The sequence below is a fragment of the Salvelinus fontinalis genome, chromosome 14 (genome assembly GCF_029448725.1).
Source record: "Salvelinus fontinalis isolate EN_2023a chromosome 14, ASM2944872v1, whole genome shotgun sequence".
In the NCBI taxonomy this organism is placed as follows: domain Eukaryota; kingdom Metazoa; phylum Chordata; class Actinopteri; order Salmoniformes; family Salmonidae; genus Salvelinus; species Salvelinus fontinalis.
Genome location: NC_074678.1, coordinates 22,765,951 through 22,790,006, shown reverse-complemented (window position 1 = coordinate 22,790,006; position 24,056 = coordinate 22,765,951). Strand labels below are relative to the sequence as shown.

The 24,056-nt window shown below is 43.4% G+C and overlaps 2 protein-coding genes across 2 annotated transcripts in view; one reads left to right on the top strand and one right to left on the bottom strand.

The window, feature by feature from the left end:
* The first annotated feature begins 537 nt into the window (after positions 1 to 537).
* LOC129869629 (ras-like protein family member 11B) lies at positions 538 to 3,576 on the top strand. The gene is made up of 3 exons (XM_055944216.1): positions 538 to 810; positions 917 to 1,050; positions 1,660 to 3,576. The coding sequence occupies exons 1-3, from the start codon at positions 699 to 701 to the stop codon at positions 2,155 to 2,157; spliced, it is 744 nt and encodes a 247-aa protein (XP_055800191.1). The 5' UTR covers positions 538 to 698; the 3' UTR covers positions 2,158 to 3,576.
* Positions 3,510 to 24,056, bottom strand: part of LOC129869628 (sec1 family domain-containing protein 2-like) — a 196,470-nt gene continuing 175,923 nt past the window's right edge. Inside the window, exons 6-9 of the mRNA XM_055944215.1 lie at positions 23,608 to 23,753; positions 6,959 to 7,093; positions 5,347 to 5,466; positions 3,510 to 4,004 (exon numbers count right to left, since the gene is read on the bottom strand). Coding sequence (XP_055800190.1) covers positions 3,912 to 4,004; positions 5,347 to 5,466; positions 6,959 to 7,093; positions 23,608 to 23,753 — 494 coding nt within the window. The 3' untranslated portion in view covers positions 3,510 to 3,911. The remainder of the gene's footprint in view (positions 4,005 to 5,346; positions 5,467 to 6,958; positions 7,094 to 23,607; positions 23,754 to 24,056) is intronic.

Here is a 24,056-nt window from a genome sequence, read left to right as displayed (position 1 = left end):
TTACTTTGCTGTGATGCCTATTGTGCTGTGACGTGTTTTAGAGACTCTCCTGCAGATGTGCATATGTGTGCAAGTGGTCCAGTCCTACGCATATGCTCCTTTTATACCTAAATTACTTTGTTATTTTTTTAGGTTTCTATTTAGGATCAATAATTATCATACAATATCATTCACCACTTCACGTGTTTTATGTAAAAATCTAAACAAATTTTATTGGTCCACACATATATTTAGCATATGTTGTTGTGGGTGTAGCGAAATGATTGCGTTCCTGGCTCCATGCCATATAAGATTTCATATATCTGGACAATTACTATCGCCCCAGCCCCTCTACAGTAGTTATCAACACTTCCTGTCAAATAAAGGATGTTTTGTTATTTAATCCGAACGGACCAACCTGTAGCACGGGGCATTCATTTTCTCCTTGTGTTTGGCTCGCGGATCCACGTGAGGGGCGGCAGGGAGCCGAGAGAGCGTGCTGTTGCCAGTAGCCAATCAGCGAGAAGCATTTCTTTGGCACTATAAAAGCCACTGTGCTTTCATAGTACACAGTATTCACACAGTTGGTTCAAGTGAACAATTGAGAGGTTGTTGTGTTTTGTTTTTAACTAATAAAAGCGATTACTTTAGCTTCATCAGAGACATTATTGAACAATTCGGATTTAGCATCGTTTTGAAAACTGACGGAATTAGTCAAAATGCGTCTGATCCAGAACATGTCAACCATCGCGGAGTTTGCGACCCCAGAGTGTCTGTCTAACCGGACCATCAAAATAGCGGTGATTGGGGGCAGCGGAGTTGGCAAAACAGGTAAATTGACAAATCAGTTCAACTAAATGTTGACAACTGTATTTTAGTAACTGATGATATAAATTCATAGGCTACATGATGATTAACTTATGGTCTTCTATTCCAGCTCTGGTAGTAAGATTCCTGACAAGGCGCTTTATTGGCGACTATGAGAGAAACGCAGGAAACCTTTATTCAAGAGAGGTCCAAGTGGACGGAGAGCAGGCAGCCATCCAAGTCCAGGACACGCCGGGTGTTGATGTAAGTTCACTATTTGCTTTTTGCTACGTTTCCAAATGCGCTCGAGACAACTGCGTCTGAGTGCCCACAGACCAACATTTATTTAGGCTAGTCCACCAGAGCATCTGTGATCAGAGTGAGGTTTTCTGAATTAATAAATCAGTATCTACTGTAGTCACAGAACCATAGTAGGCTATGTGAAGTTTGAGCTTTCTGTTCAGAATTCTTCCCTCCCTGCTCTGGGCACTGGTCCAAACCGGCAGTTTAGTTTTTTTTAGTCTGGCCTTCTAATTTCCCATTCAGAGAAGAGAATGTCTGAGCCAGGGGTAAATGATACCCCACTTCTGTCTCCTCAGTCACCCTCACCCTGTTCCCCTTTACTCACTCAGGAGGAGAGAGTAGAGGCGTAACATTACCGCCCACTGGTTGACTAGACTACAGCAATCAATTTAATAAAACATACCTTTTGCATAATGATGGAAACATATTTGGTCTGGCATGAATTTAAATCACTTAGCTATGAGGCTGTCCAGGTTGGATTCTATGAAGTTAATTCATGTATTTATAACACTGTTCTAAATGAGTTCCAATGTAACAGTTCTCTAATCATGATCTCCATGTTCTCCTCAGGTGACATGCAACGGCCTCAGCCTCCCTGATCATGTGACCTGCTCCATCCAATGGGCAGATGCTGTGGTGTTGGTCTACTCTGTGACTGACCGCCATAGCTTCGATCTGATTGGCCAGTTGCACCAGCTGGTGGCCCGTGCGGGCGGGGCCAACGTGCCTCCTGTCATCCTGCTGGCCAATAAGGCGGACCTGCTGCACATGAGGCGGGTGGATGCCGAACAGGGCCCCTTGTTGGCGGCGGCGCTGGGCTGCTCCTTCTATGAGGTGTCAGCCAGCGAGGACTACAGCCAGGTGCATGGGGCCTTCCACAGGCTGTGCTGCCACATGGCCAAGCAGCAGCCCCAAGCCTCCCTGTCCTCCCACACCACAACTGGAGCAGGAGAAAAGAAGGGGCGCTCACCCCTCATCCCCAGGCCCAAGTCCCCCAACATGCAGGACCTGAAGAGGCGCTTCAAGCAGGCTCTGTCAGCTAAAGTCAGGACGGTCACCTCTGTGTGAGAAGTACTTTGGTTCGTCTACTACACAACATGGTCCAGAGTGGCTACAGAAAATAGATTGAATGAGGAGAAATGAGGACAGAAGATTCCTGTCTCGTTTAGGGACTCAATCCTGTATGGATAGAGCAGCCTGACCTGCGTCGAGCAGCAGAGACAAAATGGAGGCTCAACTTAGACCTCTGACCGAGGTCACTGTCTGACAGAGGTAATGACCTGTGGGGCGAAACTGTTCACTGAGTCTGCAGACGTCTGCTATGAGGGACAGCAGCTGGGAGGTGTTGGTATGTCAGCCCACCAGAAGGGACAGAGGAGCTGAATGAAGCCCAGACACACTCCAGATTGTGTGAACACTGACATCTTCTCCTGGTAACAAAAGCCTTGAAGGACACTGCACAGAGTATTTTTAGCTGTCGGCAATTTAGTTTTTTAACTTTTTTTTCTCAGGCTGCCACTGCATGGCAATGCTAAAAAAGCACTAGCATTGTCAGACAAGTCATGCACTTGAGTCAGAGTGCTGAGTTCGTTCACTTTTCAGTTTCTCATCTGTCACAATCTCCAGTTCCCCAGTGCATTCCTTGTACAACAGCCAAAACCATCATTCTGCACATCATGGTAGTGAACTATGAGTGGAAGGCAGGATCACTGTGGGGCAGCAGGGAATGGATATGGGGCTGGGTGGGATGTTGGGGTTATTTGTAATGCACTTTAAGAAAGCCAAATGGTTGACTTATGTCATATTTTTGAAAATAAAATGATTGCATTCATGATGACTCTTGTCTTATAACCTTATGAGTAAAATACAAACAACTTATACGGGCCAGGTAAAGACCTATGTATTATAGGTTAGGCTGTGTGTAGACATTATCTACTATGAAGCATACCCATGAACATAGTCCAGGCTCATCCTCAGAGGTGCTGTTCCTCAACCTGGGTGGTGTGACCAATGACAGTTGTAACCCTGGCAAAGACGCCACAATGCTATTAGTTATGTGAAAGTTCCTGTCACTAGTGAGGTTCACAGTTCATGCTGATTTGATCTGTGGTCTACTGTCCTATGATTGAGAATATCAGGCTCCAGTCAACATGAAACACCCATCTGAACATGAAAAAAGAAGAAGCTTCAGGGCAGTTAATGACATGGAGATGTGTAAAACTCAACTGTTGACCCCTGTTGGACAGACCATGGCCTGTCATTACCACAGAGGCCCTCCACATTCATCTGTCCTACACCTTAGCTCTCTCTCTGAGAACCCGATGCAGAGTGTAAATAAGTTAGTGTAGTGGTTTAATTCTGTACTGTGCCAGAATAGCAAGACGCATCACGTTACTCTCACCTGTAATGAGCTCACACAATTGTTTCATTTCACTCAATGTATTCAGATTTAATTCAAACAAATATATTAAAGCAACTTGATTTGAATGTCATTGTTTTAAGTTGAACTTCAAGACAGAATCCTCTTTACCCCAGATTGAATCAAGTTTACATTCAGTAAAGTTTGGAATAAATCCATGAACACTTAATTACCTTAATGTGATTTAGGGAGTACAAGAAATGGAACACAGCTCTTACTAAACTGAAGTAAACATTTAGGAATGCCTTTGAAAAAGCCTAAATAGATCCTCTTTCTATCATCTGGTCTGCTCTGCTCACACACCAATCCATTACCAAACCACAAAACATCAATGGAGCATCTAATTACTCCTCTCCAGAAAGCGGTACGTGTCGGTGGAGAGTGTGTGGTCCCTGTTCTGTGCTCACACACCGATGTCTGGCACCAGTCTTGGGGTGGTGAAGAGCAGCTCAGGGACATCTGTAGGTCTCAGCAGTCTGGTGGAGAGGACCAGCACCTGGGACAGAGAGCAGACAGACATGGAGAGTCAGACTAGCTCGTGGCTAAATCAGCAACGGAGAAAGACAAACGTTGATTGTGTTCAGACCATTGGTTCAGACAACTGGAGTAGACATCCTGCTTTAATTAAGTAGATACTGAATGTGAATGGAAGCATTTCACTGTAAGGTCTACACCTGTTGTATTCAGTGCATGTGACTAATACAATTTGATTTAATTTGACCCCATAGAAATAATTCAAATTTATTTAGATAAAGATTAGTTTGTTGTGCCTTGCATCCACATTCAGTATATGACCCAATGACTCAGTTCATACATTAGACAAACCCAGGCTATTCACTTTGAACTGTATTTGAACAAATATATGTTTCATTAGTCCAAGCAAAACCATTTTCTGACTGCTTTTAAATCTGGGTTAATTAATGACCAAGTCCTTAGAGGACCTATATGTTCCTGGAAGCCAGCCTTTATCAGAACACTACTAGCTGCAGACAGACAGATCGAGCAGGCTGAATGGGTTGGGGTCAGAGTGCGTGTTGAGGTCAGACTGTGTGTGGGCCGCTGGCTGCAGGATGAGGGTCCTACAGTAAGAGCCTCTCTCTTTCTTCTGTTGTTCTGATTAGAGATGTATTCATGACATCAGCCTTTGATGCTGCTCAGGCCTTTCATTCCCTCTAAACTCCATTATACATGCCTTTCATTAACACAGCTAGCCTGGGATTAGACTGTACTGCAGTACACTGGCTTCCAGTTCATTAACCATGTACACACAACGTACAATACACACGGATGTTTAGTGTGTGGTTGAGTCAGAGTGTGTGTTGTAACACACACAATTCACAATCAGATGCATTACCACATCACACACAAAGAATGTACACGTGTGCATATAACATTATTTCCTTTCTGCACTATCCATTGTCTGTCACCTGAGAATATGTCTCAGTGTGTGTGTGTATGTGTGCATGCGTGCGTGCGAGAGAGTGACTGTTTATATAATATATAGCTACTCTTGACTTTCTTCAACTCAGCACCCAGATTTTTGTGGTCGACCCCTCCCTGTGTTTTATCCTCAGGCTCCTCTTTTGATGTCACTCAGACTGATGACAAACCCTTGCAAAGTGTTATGTAATGCCACCGAGCCATAACCTGGAGAGCTGTAGCCTAAAAAACACATTCATACCACAGCAGCGAAAACTGCACCTGGACTCTCGCATCTCCTCTGATTTATTTACACCTCACCCTCTTTCCCCTCGCTCTCCAAATCCCCCCTCTTTGCGTTCTTTGTTCGAAGCAAGCTCTGCCAGGTGAGTCGAGAGCAAGCGGCCGTGGTCTCTCACCTGTGTGCCCGGCTTGTGGGCGGAGACTACCTCGCGGATCAGGCGGAGCTCAGAGGGAGTGACTCCTCCCACCAGGAAGAGAAAGAGCAGCGCGTGGTCGCTGGGGTGTGGACGGCTCACCTAGGGAGGGGTTAGGGATTGGGATAAAAATTAGCTCATGTAATTTCATTCGCACAAGTTAACCATATCATAATTAAAGGCTATGCTATGGTTTGTGAGCTGAAACTCTAAAAACAATCTGTGGAGCCAGATTACAGTTCACAATAAACTGACTCCTTCTCTCTGTCTCTCTCCCCCGCTGTCCTTCAGTCTCTCCCCTCTCTGGTCTGAGTCACTGCCCAGCTGGAGGGCAGTGGTCAGAGTGGACTATTCAGCATGAAGGCTTTAAACAACACTCATTCCAGACACACACACGGATTTGTACATGAGTGTGAGTCAGGGGGTCTGGTGCGCCAGCTATGTGTGATTGGTTGGCCTACAGATAATGGCTGTGTTCTATTGGCTGGAGAGCAACGCCGAGATCACAACTACAGCCTTTAAATAATACCCGTGCAATCAAAGCTGCAGGGGGGTGGGGACTGGTTCGGGATGGCCAGACATGTGCATCAGGACTGTCTGCCTGGGCTGGCTCAACATGTGTCTTACAATAGGTAGCCTTTATCTGTCAGAGTGTTTGTGTGTGTGTGTGCGCGTGCATGTGTGTGAGTGTGTGTTTACATTGATCAATATACACAAGTGTGTGGATGTCAGACTGAACATGTGTGTGCAATGTGGTAGGTCAAATGGGTATGGGTCTTTGTGCTCATTTGTATTCATACAACATACAGTATGTACTGTATGAGTGCATTAGCTATACCTGCACACACACAGAACAGCAGACCAGCATCTACATGTGCATCCTTAAAGAGATATGAACACCCGTCCCCCATCTGGCAACACAAACCCACTGCACTGTAGCACCAACCAAGTGTCAGGTGTACATGTGTATGAGTGAGTGAGGAGAGGGGATGGGAGAGGAGTGGAGGGAGAAGAAACAAAGCAACACACACACCTACACCTAGACAGACAGACACACACTAAAGAACTACAGATGGGGTCTTTTGAAAGTTGTTCCCTAGACAGTGAAGACAGGGAGCTAGACAGTGAAGACAGGGAGCTAGACAGTGAAGACAGGGAGCTAGACAGTGAAGACAGGGAGCTAGACAGTGAAGACAGGGAGCTAGACAGTGAAGACAGGGAGCTAGACAGTGAAGACAGGGAGCTAGACAGTGAAGACAGGGAGCTAGACAGGGAGCTAGACAGTGAGCTAGACAGGGAGCTAGACAGTGAAGACAGGTAGCTAGACAGTGAAGACAGGGAGCTAGACAGTGAAGGTACATTGTGGTACAGACTAAAGGGTGTAACCATGTGTTTTATGGTTAAAGGTTATACTGTGCCGTGGTCAGTGAGTTTTATATGGGTGATTTACTGTATGGAGGGTGTGTATAGTTTTACTAGAGGTTTTATGGTTCAGAGAAAGTAACCTTTAATATTACACTTTCATAAATAACCCTCTCACGTGTGTGTGTCTTCTGCGTGTGTGTGTGTGTGTGTGTTTGGTTCAGTCTCTCACCTTCATGAACATACTGAAGCCAGTCTTGAGCATGTCGGTGAGGCCTCCAGACATGTGTTCTATGTCGGGAGACTCAGGTCTGTCTGGGTGGAAGATCTCCTCCAGAACCTGTCTGAGGAACGGACGGTACATCGCCTGGAGAACACACAGTAACAGGACCAGTCAAAACATATTCTACAAATATCACTAGTTACCAGTCTCTTTGTGCTTTGTCCTATTTTGTACTTGTGAGTTATGCCATAGTGACAACAAAGTGGAGGGTGAGCCATATATAACACAGGGATTATATAATGAGTGGGAGTGTGTATTACATCTCTGTGCTAGGTATGTATCTGGGTGAGTAGTGTCTGTCTGGGTTATTGGAATAAAGTTTGTTTTTGAAGAACCCTCAACAGTGGTGTGATCCTCCATCACTGGATGAATGAGAGATGGTGTGATCCTCTAGTCCCCTCCATCACTGGATGAATGAGAGATGGTGTGATGTGAATAACTATGAAGCAGAGTTAGAAACAGCTTCTCTGTAGGGCAGGCCTCTTATTGAGAAGGTCCATGCAGATGAGATGAGGGTATTGAGTTGTTTATAAGGGGGTTATTGTTACTGGGGATGAAAATAGCTTGGTTTTCAGTTATGAGCCAGTGTGTTGTGGAGGGTATTGTTGAAAACAAGTGTTTGTATGATGTGTTTATGTGTGTGTGGGTGTACTGATGATTTTGTTTTAAATTGCCTTGTTATTGTGTGATTAGTCTACCGTGGTGATTATTGTGAGGCGCATATACTGATTGCAGCCAGGTATTAGTCAGCCAGGCAGGCTGTTAGCTAGGTGAATATGGATGGATAGTCAACGTGACATGACCCAACCTGCTCCAAAAAATACCCCACCGCTCCAGACAGGCACGACATTCCAATAAACCCTGGCAGAACACTACACCTCTACAGATACACACCCAGGAGGTGTACATTTCCCAAGCTGCATATGTCATCACTCCCCCTCTAACACACACATACACGCAGACATATACACACACTCACCAACCCTTCTCAGAGAGGAAGAGTTTCTTAATTAAATAGCCATTTGGCTAATATATTTATTCTGTACTCATTCTATCCTTTCACACTAAAAGCACTCTATCACTTTAACACACTACTGTACTCAGTTCAAAAGTTCTACCTTGGAGTGCTGAGCATGAAGGAGGGCACCTTAAAAATACTATTATAAATAAAGTTATCAATGTTCACATTCTGAAGGTTATAAAGAAAACCTAAGGATAAACACAGTAATGTTTTCCAATTGCACTTGACAAACTCCATACAAAGCTATTGTGTGTAGAGAGCCAGAGACAAGAGAAAGAAAGAGTGAAAGAAATAAAGAGAGGAATTCACTGAATGAAGCTACCCGGGCCTATAAAGCAGTCCATTTTTAGATTACAAGGTAAACCAGATTTTTTTTATGTGCGAGAAGTTCATATCCCGAGTTAACAATGCAGCCACAGTTAAGGTATGGCAGAGCTTTATGAGAATTCTCTAAATAGCAGAGTGCTCAGAAGGGTCTGGAGCAAGGTTCCCTCTAAAATGCACAGGTACGGAGCACAGTAGCCCGAGACTGCAGTGCAGAAATATCAGCCCACAGAGAGATGCAAGAGATTTCACTTTCTGTGGTGGTGCGGCCTACAGCGGAAAATACGGAGCGTAGGGGTTGGTAATGTTCTCTAGTTGCGCCGTGATTGGTTCAGTGTTCTGTTACTCATGGGGACACTACGTCACTGCAAAATCTACAGGGAGAGCTAAAATAATTCAAGCCCCTTGGGTGCTGCCATAGAGTTACATTAGAAGTTCCCATCCAAGAAGGCTCAAGGTCATTGGCCACAGATAAAATGACGTCAAATCACATAATTGCTACCGTAGCTTTGATTGGACTGATCATGTCAACATCATACATTCAAAATCTTAGCTAGCAAGCTAGACAAGCAGTCATCAGCATGAATAAGGTTGACAATCTACTGGCAAATCCTTTTCAATTCTTGTCATATGAAGAGAAATTAGAGATAAAAAGTATCGGTGCTCATTGGCCATGAACATTGCACAACAAGTTGGAAATCGCAAATTCAACAATGAGTGTTTTGGAAGGAATCAGTGACTAACTGCAAGCGTTGCAAAACAATCACTAGCCTGCTATCTATTCAGTGGAGTGGGTGTGTGGTCCAAGTCTGGGTTTAAGGGTCTCTTTTCCAAGCTTAAAGGGATAAACATTCACATGCAACACTATGGGCCAGAAAAGATTTACTACGTTGGCAATGCTGTCAATACAGTATGACTTCTGCCTCGTTCAAAACAACTGGAAACTCGTAACTCTGGTAAAAAACGAGCTCCGACTAGGATTTATTTTATTTGATTATTTATATATATTTTACCTCTTTTTCTCCCCAATTTTGTGATATCCAATTGGTAGTTACAGTCTTATTCCATCGAGAGCTGTGCGTCATCCAAAACGCGACCCAGCCAAGCCGCACTGCTTCTTGACAATACTTGTTTAACCCGGAAGCCAGCCGCACAAATGTGCCAGAGGAAACACCGTACACCTGGCGACCGTGTCAGCGTTCATTGCACCTGGCCAGCCACAGGAGTCGCTAGAGCGCGATGGGACAAGGTCAACCTGGCTGGCCAAACGCTCCCCTAACCCGGACAACACTGAGCCAATTGTGTGCCACCTCATGGGTCTCCCGGTCGTGGCCGGCTGTGACACAGTCTGGGATCGAACCAGGATCTGTAGTGACACAGCTAGCACTACGATGCAGTACCTTAGACCACGGGAAAATATGTTTTGAACGAAATTTCAAGACGGGAATTCTGGCCTCTTTCTAGAGCTCCGACCTGAAGATCACTGACGTCATGATTCAACATTGTTTTTTCCCCCAAGTTCACAGTTTTCTTGAAAGCACCATAAATCCAGAGAAAGATGTATTTTGAGACAGGCTTGAATAAGCTAAGTAGCCAATAGACAGAGGGTAGCGTAATTTGTCTGATTCTCTGTAGTAATGGTATGGGAATAATAATGCATTTTATTTTGTAAAGTGGTTTCTTGCATCAAACACAAAATTTTCAGTCTGAAGGACAAGTGGATAAAAAGGATAATGTAAAACCCTGCATGTTTTTTTTTTTTTAAGTCTCATGGAATGGCCTACATTGAACACTACCCATTGGCTGCTACTGTAGGCTGAATGATAGAACAGCAATTTCCATGTTCAAATGTTATGACATGCATTTCCTCCATTGTTTTTGATGGCAGGCCACTCTGGTAGGCCTACATTATGATCAAATAGCCACAGTAGCCTACATTGCCAATGTTAAAACTGAAACTAAAAGTAGGTACAGCCTCAGTGTTCACAGTAAACGCGCGCTGGAAGTTGAACAGAATTTTCTCAACATTCGAGTTTACGCTCAGCAGACCTGAAATTGGTTCTGTGCCAAAATGTTTTTGCGGGAACATTGTTCTGGAGGTTAGCGTCTTTCTAGAAAGGGTAGCTAACACATACACACACACGCGCAAAACTGTGCTCTCAAAACTCGAAGAGATAGATTTTCTTGACACCTAGCAACCAGTATCAACATAGAGCAAAGAGTTCCATCCTCCTCTGCTTGACTCAGGTGTGATACAGTAATATCCAGGTAGACCCACCCTTCTGACCTCAAACATGGCATCCTCACACCTTTGACACCTGTCAACCAGATTCACCCCCATCAGTATCTAATGAAGTGATTCTACCTCATGCTGACAGCCATCTCAGCCATATTAGGCATGTTTGGGGAGACTGACTGTGTTATATAAAAGCAACATTTTATTTAAAAAAAAACATCATTAAGCACTTCAACTTCCCCATGCAAATACATGTTAGCTCAGTGAGCAAACACAAACAAACAAAACACAAACAAACCTGGGAGTAAACACATGACTAACTCATCTAAACACGCATTCACATACAGAGAGAAAGAGAGGTTTGAACACATTGGCCTACGCGTTCAAATGAAACAAACAAACCAATTCATTCATCTCCCCATCCGCCCACAAGACAAAACAGTCCTTTATAGCCTCATCTTTAGTCATCCTGCTATCACCCAGGCCTCCCATGACATTTGGATTGAATTTCCCTGTTACTAATAGATATTTATTCCCCCTGGGACTCACCTACTAAAGAGGAGGATAACAAATTATTCACGCCAAACACCCACACTATCAACAACAGTATAATTAAGCAATAAGGCACGGGGGTGTGGTATATGGCCAATATACCACGGCTAAGGGATGTTCTTAGGCACGACACATCCCCAAAGTGTCTTAATGCTATTATAAGCTGGTTACCAACGTAATTAGATCAGTAAAAATAAATGTTTTGCCATACCCGTGGTATACGGTCTGATATACCATGGCTGTCAGCCAATCAGCCTTCAGGGCTCGAACCACCTAGTTTATAATGAAGAATGACCTGGATTATCAGTTGATATAACAAGTCTCTAGCTGGCTTCAAGTTCCAAAAGCTGGTCTAGGATTAGCTCTAAACCCTGAAAAAATAAAACCAACACCGTCTGCAAGTCTATGGATAGAACTTTGTATTGGGTGTTGAGAGCGAAGAAGTCTCACTTAGTTTGCTGAGTGCTTTCTGCTGAATAGGTGGACCTTCCTCCGTTTAGCCCCCAGAATGACAAGAGTCTCGTCAGACTCCTCAGAGAGTGGTTGCTATGGCAATGGAAGAAAACTATTACTTTATGTAAGACTAACAATGCCACTACAACCTTCCAACCAAAACAAATATCCTTTCTAGGCTTCTCAGTACAGTGTGTGTGTGTGTGTGTGTGTGTAGGTAAACTCAATTGATAGATCTTCTTGGAATTGTCTCCCACTGTTGCGGTGTTAATGGTAGGTCTTCTTGGAATTGTCTCCTACTGTTGCGGTGTCAATGTATTTTCCCTCTTAACTCACTCCTCTACCTTGAGATGGACATGATAGCAGTAATGAGATCACGGATGTTTCCTCTTCAAGCCATTCCAGTCATGCTCTAAACCCCCCCCCCCCTCTCTTTTCTTGAGCATGTGAAGTGCCTGACCTCTTCTGGGAAGAAATAATTGATTAACAGCCTGACAAGTTCCAATGGATAATGCAGGTATATACTTGTGTGCACTGCATATGTTACTGAGCATTGTGTGTGTGCTATGAAACACACCATACCTGGTTAGTGTCTTGCACTTCTTTGGTGTGTTTTTATGACACACACACACAGAGACAGAGAGACAGAGAGACAGAGAGAGAGAGAGAGAGAGAAGGGCAGAGAGAAGGGCAGAGAGAAAGGGGAGACAGAGATAGACAGAGAGAGAGACAGGGACAGGCAGAGAGAGAGAGAGCAAGAGAGAAAGACAGAGGCAGGCAGAGAGAGAGATTATCTAATTGCTATTATCTACTTCACTTGCTTTGGCAATGTTAACATATGTTTCCCAATTGAGAGAGGCAGAGAGACAGGGGCAGGCAGAGAGACATGGACAGAGAGAGAGAAAGAGAGAGGCACAGGGACAGAAAGAGAGGAAGGCAGAGACAAAGCCAGAGAGACTGACAGACAGGAACAAAGAGAGCCAGAGATACTGACAGACAGGAATAAAGTGAGCCAGAGATACTGACAGACAGGAACAAAGAGAGCCAGAGATACTGAGAGACAGGAACAAAGTGAGCCAGAGATACTGACAGACAGGAACAAAGTGAGCCAGAGATAATGACAGACAGGAACAAAGTGAGCCAGAGATACTGACAGACAGGAACAAAGTGAGCCAGAGATACTGACAGACAGGAACAAAGAGAGAGAGAGAAACCGATTGTAAGATTTGTAATTACTTACTCGCAGTGATTACATTTGACATAGTGCTGTTACACTCTAGGAAAAAGAACATTGGGTTCTTAAGTGTCTGAAAGAAAAATGCCGCCCCCCTCTCACTGTCTGACCGTGAGGAGTATTCTAAGATTAGAGCGAGAGGAGGTTGTCATTAACAAAGACATCTTGACCTGAAGACATCAAATTGACTAGAAGAGCGACTCAATGGGGAGAGACGTGGTGATGAGTGTTTCTATATTTTTTGAGTTTCTGTCAAGAAAAGCCAGTAACTCACAGATACAAAGCTCTGATCCATTTAATTGTACTCATTCATCATTCAACAGGAACAGAGAGAGTACTAACACATAGCACACCCACGCACACAGCTGTCTTACTATACTTATGAAGACTTTTTGGCGACCAATAATTGATTGCCATTTAAAATCTTAAAGCCCTAAACCTAACTTTCATCTTAAGCCCTAACCCTAACTTTAATCTTAAACCCTAACCCTAAACCTAAACACTAACCCCTAATTCTAATCCTAACCGCTAAACCTAAAATAGTCTTTTTACAAGTGAGGACCGGAAAAATGCCCTCACTTCTCTGTATTTTAGTTGGTTTACTATTTGTGTGAGGACTTTTGATACTCACAAGTATACTAAAATGTGCACGCACACACACACTCTAAAATCGAAGGGCACAGCTATTATGCAGAGGCTTTGCCACTGTTTGGGGCCAGGCAGAAATAGAGAACTAGAATGCAGATAATAGATGGGGTTGTAATTTTTACTACCCTGAAATAAACATGATAATACTGTATATCCAACTCTTTGTGAGCTGTGGCTGGGGGAAGGTACAGTCAGAGGAAATGTATTGATGGTAGATTGGATTGCAATATATGTCATGGAACATGTCATGAAATATACATCATTAAACCTACATCATTAAATAGTCTATAAATACATGCAATTATCAGACATCTTAAGCAGCATATTGTAAGGTGAGGGGAAAATAAGAGTGAAAGTAGGAGACATTCAGAGAGACATGCTAACATCTACAGGGCCCCGTTTTCATTTTTAAAAGTTATCTATCTGGATTTCGCCTATCGAATAGGATTAAATACATAGAAATAGAATGAATAGAATGGACAAATGATTTCCTTTAATGGTGACTCCCGTTCTATTCATTCTATTTCTCTATGTCAAGGGTTCTTAAACTTTTTCAGCCTGGACCCAAATAAGAAATTCTGTCTTTTCCTGTGACCCATGCTTAGGAAAATATGCAACTATACGTAAATATCGGTACATTTCAATGCACTTATGCCTAAAACAAATGCAATATAGGCGAAAAACAAATAACAATGAGACACCCATAAATATATTTTCATGTTTATTTTTCCCCATTAAAAACACTCCTACACGCCTGTCTAGGTTGGAACTGTTGCTGTTAAAATACAATACATCATTTCATTCTGAACTTGAATAAATGGATTGATCACATCACACAGATGTATAACTGAACACACACACACACAGGCTTTTTGATCGTGCAACCCTAAGTAACAGTACAGATCAAAACAGTCAGGCCTACTTACTGTATACATTATTGTTGATAGACAGTCTAGGTTGGAACTGTTGCTGTTAAAATACATATTTTTTTATTCTGAACTGGAATAAACTGATTGATCACATCACACAGATGTAGACCAGAACACACACACACAGTCCTAATGAGAGCTGTGTGGCTGGTTGAAGTTTTCAACAAGCATGTCTATTCTGGGCTCAGTTTTTCACAGTGCAACACTGGTCATGCTCAGCATTGACACTGTTTCTGTACTTGACAACCCTGACTCGCATAGGTATGTGGTGCCAAACTGGATCAGAACATCTACTGCTTTCTCAGTCAGGCAGGAGACCGCTTCCTGCTGCAGATGAGCAACCCAGAACTGTGTGTTTGTCTCAAAAAGCATCTTGCTTCAATCAGTTTATTCCAGTTCAGAATAAAAATTAATAATTGTAACAGCAACAGTTCCAAAAATAATTTCTGCAGTAAAATGTACAGTAGGCCTGATAATTTTTAATCTTCATCTGTACTGTTTCTTAGGGTTGTACTATCAGTACCTACTAGCTTGCTTTGGCTAACGTTAGCTATTAGCTGTGTAACGTTACAAGGCCAGGGGATTGTTTGAAAGATAAACTCACATCTATTACTATGAGAGATAGTACTCTCTTATTTCTGCTCATCCTCGCCTGTTATAAAATGACAACAATGCCTTGCTAGCTGACTTACTTTTCCACTGTCGAAGCAGTTTCCTGAAGCATTCCGCCCTGTTCTGAAAGAACTCTCTGGGTTTACATCATGCTGTGGATGTTTGGTCAGGACGTGTCGTTTTCATTTGTTTCGTTTTGAGAGACTCATTACTAAGCACTTCCCCACGCAAAACACATTGTGGGCGCTCCTCGTTATTTCTCAAAGTTTGTATGAAAGAGACAGAAAGTCATCACTGTATTTGCGTTTCATGACGATTGAGCTCAGTCAGAACTTGTGGCTAGCATGAGTCCATTTCTGGCAGCGGTGAGCGATGGAGAGTGGGAATAACAAGTCAGTGGCTTGAACGACAGCGCTGCAGCGTGTGTGTCGTGGAGTAATCTTCTTGGAAAACTGCAGAAAAAAAGATCTGGTAAACCGCGAAGCACACGGGCATCTCCCTCTCCCACTCGCGCAGCTGCCAAACTGGGCAGGGACCGCTGCCAAGCAGAGAGCGCACTGAACAGAGAGCGCAGTTGCACTTGGCCAAATCAATTCCAGTAATTCATGAAATAATTATACATTTACGTCGCGACCTACCATTAACAGGTCCATACTTTAAGAATCGCTGCTCTATGCATTTAATCCTATCCGATTAAATGTATAGAGGCAAAATCCAATTTTTGAAAACTGGGTCCAGGTCATAACAACATGTGTGAGAGAAAGAGAGCCAGTTGAAAACCCCAGCATACCAAGGTCATGATTCTCCCTTTCCCTTTCCATTGTGCCCCAAACAGTTTCCCACTACTACTACTTTCCACCTCTTTTCAACAGCAATCTTCACATGCCTTGCCTTTTACACAGTAGCACTCTGTTAAATTACTTGGGCAATGGTTTTCCTTTCAGAAGAGAGGTATCATTATGTCACATCATTCACTCTAGACAATAACTCTGACAGTTAAGGACAGGGTTATCTAGAGTGAGAGAGAGGAGAGGTAATGAGCAAATGAGCTCATTAATTTTTCAGCATGTTCTTAAAGAATTTAGAGATTTAGAGTTAGATAAACTTAGATTTTTTTTGTCACGGACATATACAGGATGCAACTCTCTACAACATAACCTTCGCTCCAAATCAAAACTCAAAACCTACAACCTGATTTTGGACGGAATTACGGAATCACCTGGAAGGCTTACAACTACCAAAGATTATTATTCCAACGCTATACAGCAAATGCTCTGGAAAACAACAGAATGCTGAAAACACCATCCAACCTGGAACTGAGTGAGTAATGTTTAGTCTGAAGCTATATTTTATTTCCAAAAGCCAAGAAGAAAAATACATTACTTTACTTTATAAGGACTGAATGCTAAATTAAGGCTGCCAAGCTTGATAGAACTTCAATTAGCACTGACGTATCAAGTGAGAGGTGTCAAAGCCCTTTAGCCCAACAATGGCAGGAGAGTCGAACAGTCTACTTCAACCAAATGGAGAGGCCTTAGAAGCTGCCTCCCGCTGTTCAGAGGTAATTCAAATACAGTACCCTGTGTATGTAAAGAATGATAAGGCAAGAAAATATTACAAAATGAAGCTCCTAATGGAAAATCAAGACACCTTTTGCTGACTATTTTAAAAATGGGAACATCAGCAATCTTATCTTCCACACAAACCACCCCCTGGCATGGCACAGTGCTATATTAACCAGACCATCCCCTGGCATGGCACAGTGCTATATTAACCAGACCACCCCCTGGCATGGCACAGTGCTATATTAACCAGACCATCCCCTGGCATGGCACAGTGCTATATTAACCAGACCATCCCCTGGCATGGCACAGTGCTATATTAACCAGACCATCCCCTGGCATGGCACAGTGCTATATTAACCAGACCATCCCCTGGCATGGCACAGTGCTATATTAACCAGACCATCCCCTGGCATGGCACAGTGCTATATTAACCAGACCATCCCCTGGCATGGCACAGTGCTATATTAACCAGACCATCCCCTGGCATGGCACAGTGCTATATTAACCAGACCATCCCCTGGCATGGCACAGTGCTATATTAACCAGACCATCCCCTGGCATGGCACAGTGCTATATTAACCAGACCATCCCCTGGCATGGCACAGTGCTATATTAGCACACAACCCCTCTGTTAAGAGGGGGGTGTTACCGAGGGGTGGAAACTCAGGATACTTGACAACGAGGACTCTGGGTCAGCTAATATAAATCTCAATAAGTCTGGAACAGTATTGGTACAGGGCAACCCCAAACAGTTTCAGCTGGACTTTCACCTAATCAAAGAATTAGCTCAGCAGGAGAAGCTCCCCCTTGAGAAAGATACCCCCACCCCGAGCGGGTCAGACCAGACCTCTTCATTATATAACCCCACAGACGAGCAACTCCAAGCGGAAAGTCAACCTCCCAGCACAGAGTACTTCTCCCTCATTGAAATGAAGGATACATTTATCCAGCTGGAGGTAAGAAAGGTGGAGCTGGAACAGCAGGTGATTACGCTCCAGTCAGCACAGACCCGGACAATAGTCCAGCACAACAACACCCCCTTAACCAGACCCGGAGAGCTGGAGGTGGAGAGAGACATATCTGCACTCTGGACTGTGGTGAGACAACTTCAACAGGAGCAAGAGCAAGAGAAAAACAGAGCACTAGAGGAGAGGATCAGACTGCTGGAGGAGAGGGTGAGAGGGATGGCGTGTGACAGGGAACAACCTACTAGAGAGGTGGCATCCCCCGCAGAGTACTCCTTATGGACTCAAATGGGAAGAAAACCTTTTTCCCAAACACAGTGTGTCTAAACTCTGGTGTCCAAACACCCAGCGCGCCCTAGGCCTTCTGTCTGAGAACCAACTAGGTTCACCTAGGCACATAATACACAGCAGGAAAGCACAGCAGGAAAGGGTGGCCACAGCACTCAAGGGAGTGATTGAAAAATCTTCTTCTACTTTCCCCAATGTACACGTGGTTATATCCACCCTGCTACCACGAAAAGACTTCCACCCTGCTACCATACAGCGGGTAAACGCAATTATTTCCCGTGACTGTGCCTCAAAACCAAATGTTTACCTGGCCCACCACTCCACCCTGGACTTGAACAGCCTCTATGACCAGGTCCACCTATACAAGGCAGAAGTACCCACCTTAGCCCGGACCCTAAAGGACATCGCTCTCAAACGCAGCCCCAACACCTCACACAGGAGCAGCAGATCAATAGACACCCCGCCCAGACCAGCGAGACACTCTCCCAGACCTGCGGGACCCCCCCTCCCCAGACCTACACATAGAGGACCCACGGCGAGAGGACCAACATCCAGACCACAACACCATCGGCCATATCCACAACCCCACCCCAACCAATCAACCATGCCCACACCACATTTAGGCCCCCTCAGATCAGACCTATGCCCCTCCTGCCCTCCCCATGCACCCCACCCCCGCAAAGAGGGCCTCAACATGGAAGTCACACATAAGCCCAGGCCGTGAGCAGGCAAGCAGACCCAACCCCCGCTCTTACACTAGCCCAAGCCGATGGCATGTACCAGATGCTCAGCAGGCTCTGCTCACACTTACTGGCCTGAGGCCAAACCACACAAATAACAACATTAGACACTTTATGGAACACAAAGCCTTCACTATCTCATCCTGGAATATCAAAGACCTGAGGTCATCTGCCTTTGGCCTAAAGAGCAGGAACCTGGACTTCATCAAAGAAATCGGAAATACAGACATTGTCATCCTACAAGAAACATGGTATAGAGGAGACGGACCCACTGGTTGCCCTCTAGGTTACAGAGAGCTGGTAGTCCCATCCACCAAACTACCAGGTGTGAAACAGGGAAGGGACTCGGGGGGTATGCTAATTTGGTATAGAGCAGACCTAACTCACTCCATTAAATTAATCAAAACAGGAACATTTTACATTTGGCAAGAAATACAAAAGGAAATTATTTTTAACAGAGAAAAATGTGCTCCTGTGTGCTACCTATATCCCCCCACTAGAGTTACCATACTTTAATGAAGACAGCTTCTCCATCCTGGAGGGGGAAATCAATCATTTCCAGGCCCAGGGACATGTTCTAGTCTGTGGCAACCTAAATGCCAGAACCGGACAAGAACCTGACACCCTCAGCACACAAGGGGACAAACACCCGCCTGTAGGTGACAGCATTCCCTCCCCCATATGCCCCTCTAGGCACAACTATGACAACATAACCAACAAAAACGGGTCAGAACTCCTGCAGCTCTGTCGCACGCTGGGTATGTACATAGTCAATGGTAGGCTTCGAGGGTACTTCTATGGTAGGTACACCTATAGCTCATCTCTTGGCAGTAGTACTGCAGACTACTTTACCACTGACCTCAACCCAGAGTCTCTCAGAGGGTTCAAAAGTCAGCCCCCTGACACCCCTATCAGATCACAGCAAAATCACAGTCTACTTCAGCAGAGCAATACTCAATCATGAGGCATCAAAGCCAAAGGAACTGAGTAATATTAAGAAATGCTATAGATGGAAGGAATGTAGTGTGGAAACCTACCAAAAAACTATTAGGCAACAACAAATTCCATCCATTTTAGACAACTTCCTGGACAAAATGTTCCACTGCAACAGGGAAGGTGTAAACTTGGCAGTTGACAATCTTAACAGTATATTTGACCTCTCAGCTTCCCTATCAAATCTAAAAAATTGAAACAGAAAACCTGAAGAAGATGAACAACAATGACAAATGGTTTGATGAGGAATGCAAAAACCTAAGAAAGAAATTGAGAAACCTGTCCAACCAAAAACATAGAGACCCAGAAAACCTGAGTCTACGCCTTCACTATGGTGATTCACTAATACAATACAAAAATACACTACAGAAAAAGAAAAAACAGCACGTCAGAAATCAGCTCAATGTAATTGAAGAATCCATAAATTCTAACCACTTCTGGGAAAACACTAAACAAACAACAACAACAACAATTGTCTATCCAAAATAGAGATGTGTAGGTGAACCACTTCTCCAATGTTTTTGGCTCTAAAACAAAGAACAAACAGCAAAAACGTATACATGATCAAATACAAAATCTTAGAATCAACTATTAAAGACTACCAGAACCCACTGGATTCTCCAATTACCTTGAATGAACTACAGGACAAAATAAAAACCCTCAAACCCAAAAAGGCATGTGATGTTGATGGTATCCTCAATGAAATAATAAAATATACAGACAACAAATTCCAATTGGCTATACAATTTTTTTTTAACATCCACCTCAGCTCTGGAATCTTCCCCAATATGTGGAACCAAGGACTCCACAAAAGTGGAGACAAATTTGACCCCAATAACTACTGTATGCTTTGCGTCAACAGCAACCCTGCATTATCATTAACAGCAGACTCGTACATTTCCTCAGTGAAAACAATGTACTGAGCAATTGTCAAATTGGCTTTTTAACAAATGATCGTACGACATATCACGTATTCACCCTGCACACCCTAATTGACAAACAAACAGACCAAAACAAAGGCAAAGTCTTCTCATGCTTTGTTGATTTCCTAAAAGCCTTCGACTCAATATGGCATGAGGGTCTGCTATACAAATTGATGGAAAGTGGTGTTAAAATCCATAAAATCCATTTACACAAACAACAAGTGTGCGGTTAAAATTGGCAAAAAACACACACATTTCTTTCCACAGGGCCGTGGGGTGAGACAGGGATGCAGCTTAAGCCCCACTCTCTTCAACATATATATCAACAAATTGGCGAGGGCACTAGAACAGTCTGCAGCACTCGGCCTCACCCTACTAGAATCTGAAGTCAAATGTCTACTGTTTGCTGATGATCTGGTGCTTCGATCACCAAACAAGGAGGGCCTACAGTAGCACTTAGATCTTCTGCACAGATTCTGCCAGACTTGGGCACTGACAGTAAATCTCAGTAAGGCCAAAATAATGGTGCTCCAAAAAAGGTCCAGTCGCCAGGACCACAAATACAAATTCCATCTAGACACCGTTGCCCTAGAGCACACAAAAAACTATACATACCTTGGACTAAACATCAGCGCTACAGGTAACTTCCACAAAGCTGTGAACGATTTGAGAGACAAGGCAAGAAGGGCATTCTATGCCATCAAGAGGAACATAAAATTCGACATACCAATTAGGATCTGGCAAAAAACACTTGAATTAGTTACCTTCATGGTTGTGAGGTCTGGGGTCTGCTCACCAACCAAGAATTCACAAAATAGGAACAAAGACCAAATTGAGAATCTACATGCAGAATTTAGCAAAAATATCCTTAGTGTACAATGTAAAACACCAAATAATACATGGAGAGCAGAATTAGGCCGATACCCACTAATTATCAAAATCTAGAAAAGAGCTGTTAAATTCTACAACCACCTAAAAGGAAGCGATTCCCAAACCTTCCATAACAAAGCCATCACCTACAGAGAGATAAACCTGGAGAAGAGTCCCCTAAGCAAGCTGGTCCTGGGGCTCTGTTCACAAACACAAACAGACCCCACAGAGCCCCAGGACAGCAACACAATTAGACCCAACCAAATCATGAGAAAACAAAAAGATAATTATTTTCAATGTGTAATTAGTAATTAACAAACAAACAGCAAACTAAAATGCTATTTGGCCCTAAAAAGAGAGTACCCAGTAGCAGAATACCTGTCCACTGTGACTGACCCAAACTTAAGGAAAGCTTTGACTATGTACAGACTCAGTGAGCATAGCCTTGCTATTGAGAAAGGCTGCCGTAGGCAGACCTGGCTCTCAAGAGAACACTGCCCACAAAATGAGGTGGAAACTGAGCTGCACTTCCTAACCTCCTGCCCAATGTATGACCATATTAGAGACACATATTTCTCTCAGATTACACAGATTCACAAAGAATTAGAAAACAAATCCGATTTTGATAAACTCCCATATCTACTGGGTGAAATACCACAGTGTGCCATCACAGCAGCAATATTTGTGACCTGTTGCCACAAGAAAAGGTCAACCAGTGAAGAACAAACACCACTGTAAATACAACCCATATTTAGGTTGATTTATTTTACCTTTTGTACTTTAACTATTTGCACATTGTTACAACACTGTATATATACATAATATGACATTTGTAATGTCTTTATTCCTTTGGAACTTCTGTGAGTGTAATGTTTACTGTTCCTTTATATTGTTTATTTCACTTTTGTATATTATCTACTTTACTTGCTTTGGCAATGTTAACATATGTTTCCCATGCCAATGAAGCCCCTTGAATTGAACCCATTCACCACATCTAATCATTCAGTTCCCTGTCAACACAATGCCTTCCTCATCAGCTCTCAGATCACAGTAGAGGCTCAGGACAGTGGAAGTGGTACGATCTGGCTATTCTTTTGTGTTGTTTATTGTTATGGGATTTTCATGAATAATGACTAAATGATGTATACATTTAACGTAGAACTATAACTAAAACTACCCTGTCATTGTATGATTGTATGAAATGTATTAGAATCCTACTTCTATAAATCTGATGTGTGTAGTTTTAGTCAGAATTAGGACAAGGACTTTTTGTTCCTTTTTAGTTTGTAAGCAGGGTGCAAGTGTGAGACAATGTATGAGATAAGAGGAGCTATCGACAGACAAGCTCTACTACTGTGTTCCTTACAGGACATTCTGTCCCCACCCAGGGAGGGGAGAGACCTTGGGCTTGTAGTAGATTGTATAACAGGTGGCAGACAATGTATGAGAAGAAGACTTGTGAACTATATTGTCATTGTTTCTGAGAGGAGGAGGGACATTTATGATGAAATGTGAGGTATATAGACCAATGTACAGGAAATGATAGGCAGAACGTTCCCGTAAATAAACATTTGACTATTGTAGACTGGGCCTCTGTCTGTTTTTATTTCTATCAGTATCCTACAAATCCTGATATAGCAGACTGAGTAATTTAATTGAATTGGTTAAAGAATATGAGAACTTAATTCTCATAACATTAATCATTGTTGTTTTTCCTACTGAAAGCCGAGGATAAAGCCAAGCCATTCACAGGTGCCTGCCTGCAGTGCCCTCCTCCAAACACACACTAACTCACTCTAAAGAGGAGGAAGACTGTGTGTGCTACATAAGAAAAATGCGCCACTCTGACACACAATGATGTGAGAGATTCATTCAGAAGACTGTGGCTCTGACGCAAGACTGGGATGAGAGGGAGAAAGGAAGAGCAGAAGTCAAAGTCTTCTATTCTATCTGGGACTGACGTCAATGTCATTGCCACTAGGGTGTCTGTGAAAGAGGGGAGGAGAAAGTGGAGAATAACTGCCTGAGATCTATGGAGATACAATACGTACGTATGAGCAGAACCTTTATCTATAGTTGAACAGTTGAATAGACAAAAGTAGATAGGCGTGGACAGTAACGTGGACAGAAACTCGATACTAGGAAATAGTAATGTGTTCTGGAGGATGCTGTGGAGGTGTGTTGGAGAGGGACTGGGTTCCCTAATACCAATGACGTTGTTGAGGTATGTTAGTGAACGACTGACCTGGTGTACTCCATCGCTGGCTGTGTAGACGGAGTTGAGCTGTTTGAGGTGGTCTCGGGTGTGGCTCAACTCTCTGAGGGTGTCAAACACCCCCTCCACAGCCGTATGGGCCCTCTCCATGGTGAGCTCTTCAATACTTCTACACCCTACAGAGAGAGAGAGACACACACACACAAAGCAAAAATGTACCAATGAATGTCCTCCTCACGTCTAATCAACATTTCATTTCATGTTGCCCTATTTCAAAAAAGTACCTGGGGAAGAAAATGTTGTGTTCTGATTATGAGGTGGAATTTGCTATCACGGCCCCAAAAAGTCTGAGAACCCATGTCCTAAATAACTCAGTGTCTTGTACATTGGACTAGACTACCATGGTAAAGCCAGGAGAAAGAGTACAAAAGGCTCTTTATTTACCAAAGAATGTCCTCCTCACGTCTACTCAACATTTT

What these genes read in the sequence shown, in the direction of transcription:
- LOC129869629 (XM_055944216.1), top strand. Translation starts at nt 699, where the DNA reads ATGCGTCTGATCCAGAACATGTCAACCATCGCGGAGTTTGCGACCCCA. An exon ending in CAGCGGAGTTGGCAAAACAG is followed by an intron (nt 811 to 916) that starts GTAAATTGACAA and finishes CTTCTATTCCAG; the next exon opens with CTCTGGTAGTAAGATTCCTG. An exon ending in AGGACACGCCGGGTGTTGAT is followed by an intron (nt 1,051 to 1,659) that starts GTAAGTTCACTA and finishes TGTTCTCCTCAG; the next exon opens with GTGACATGCAACGGCCTCAG.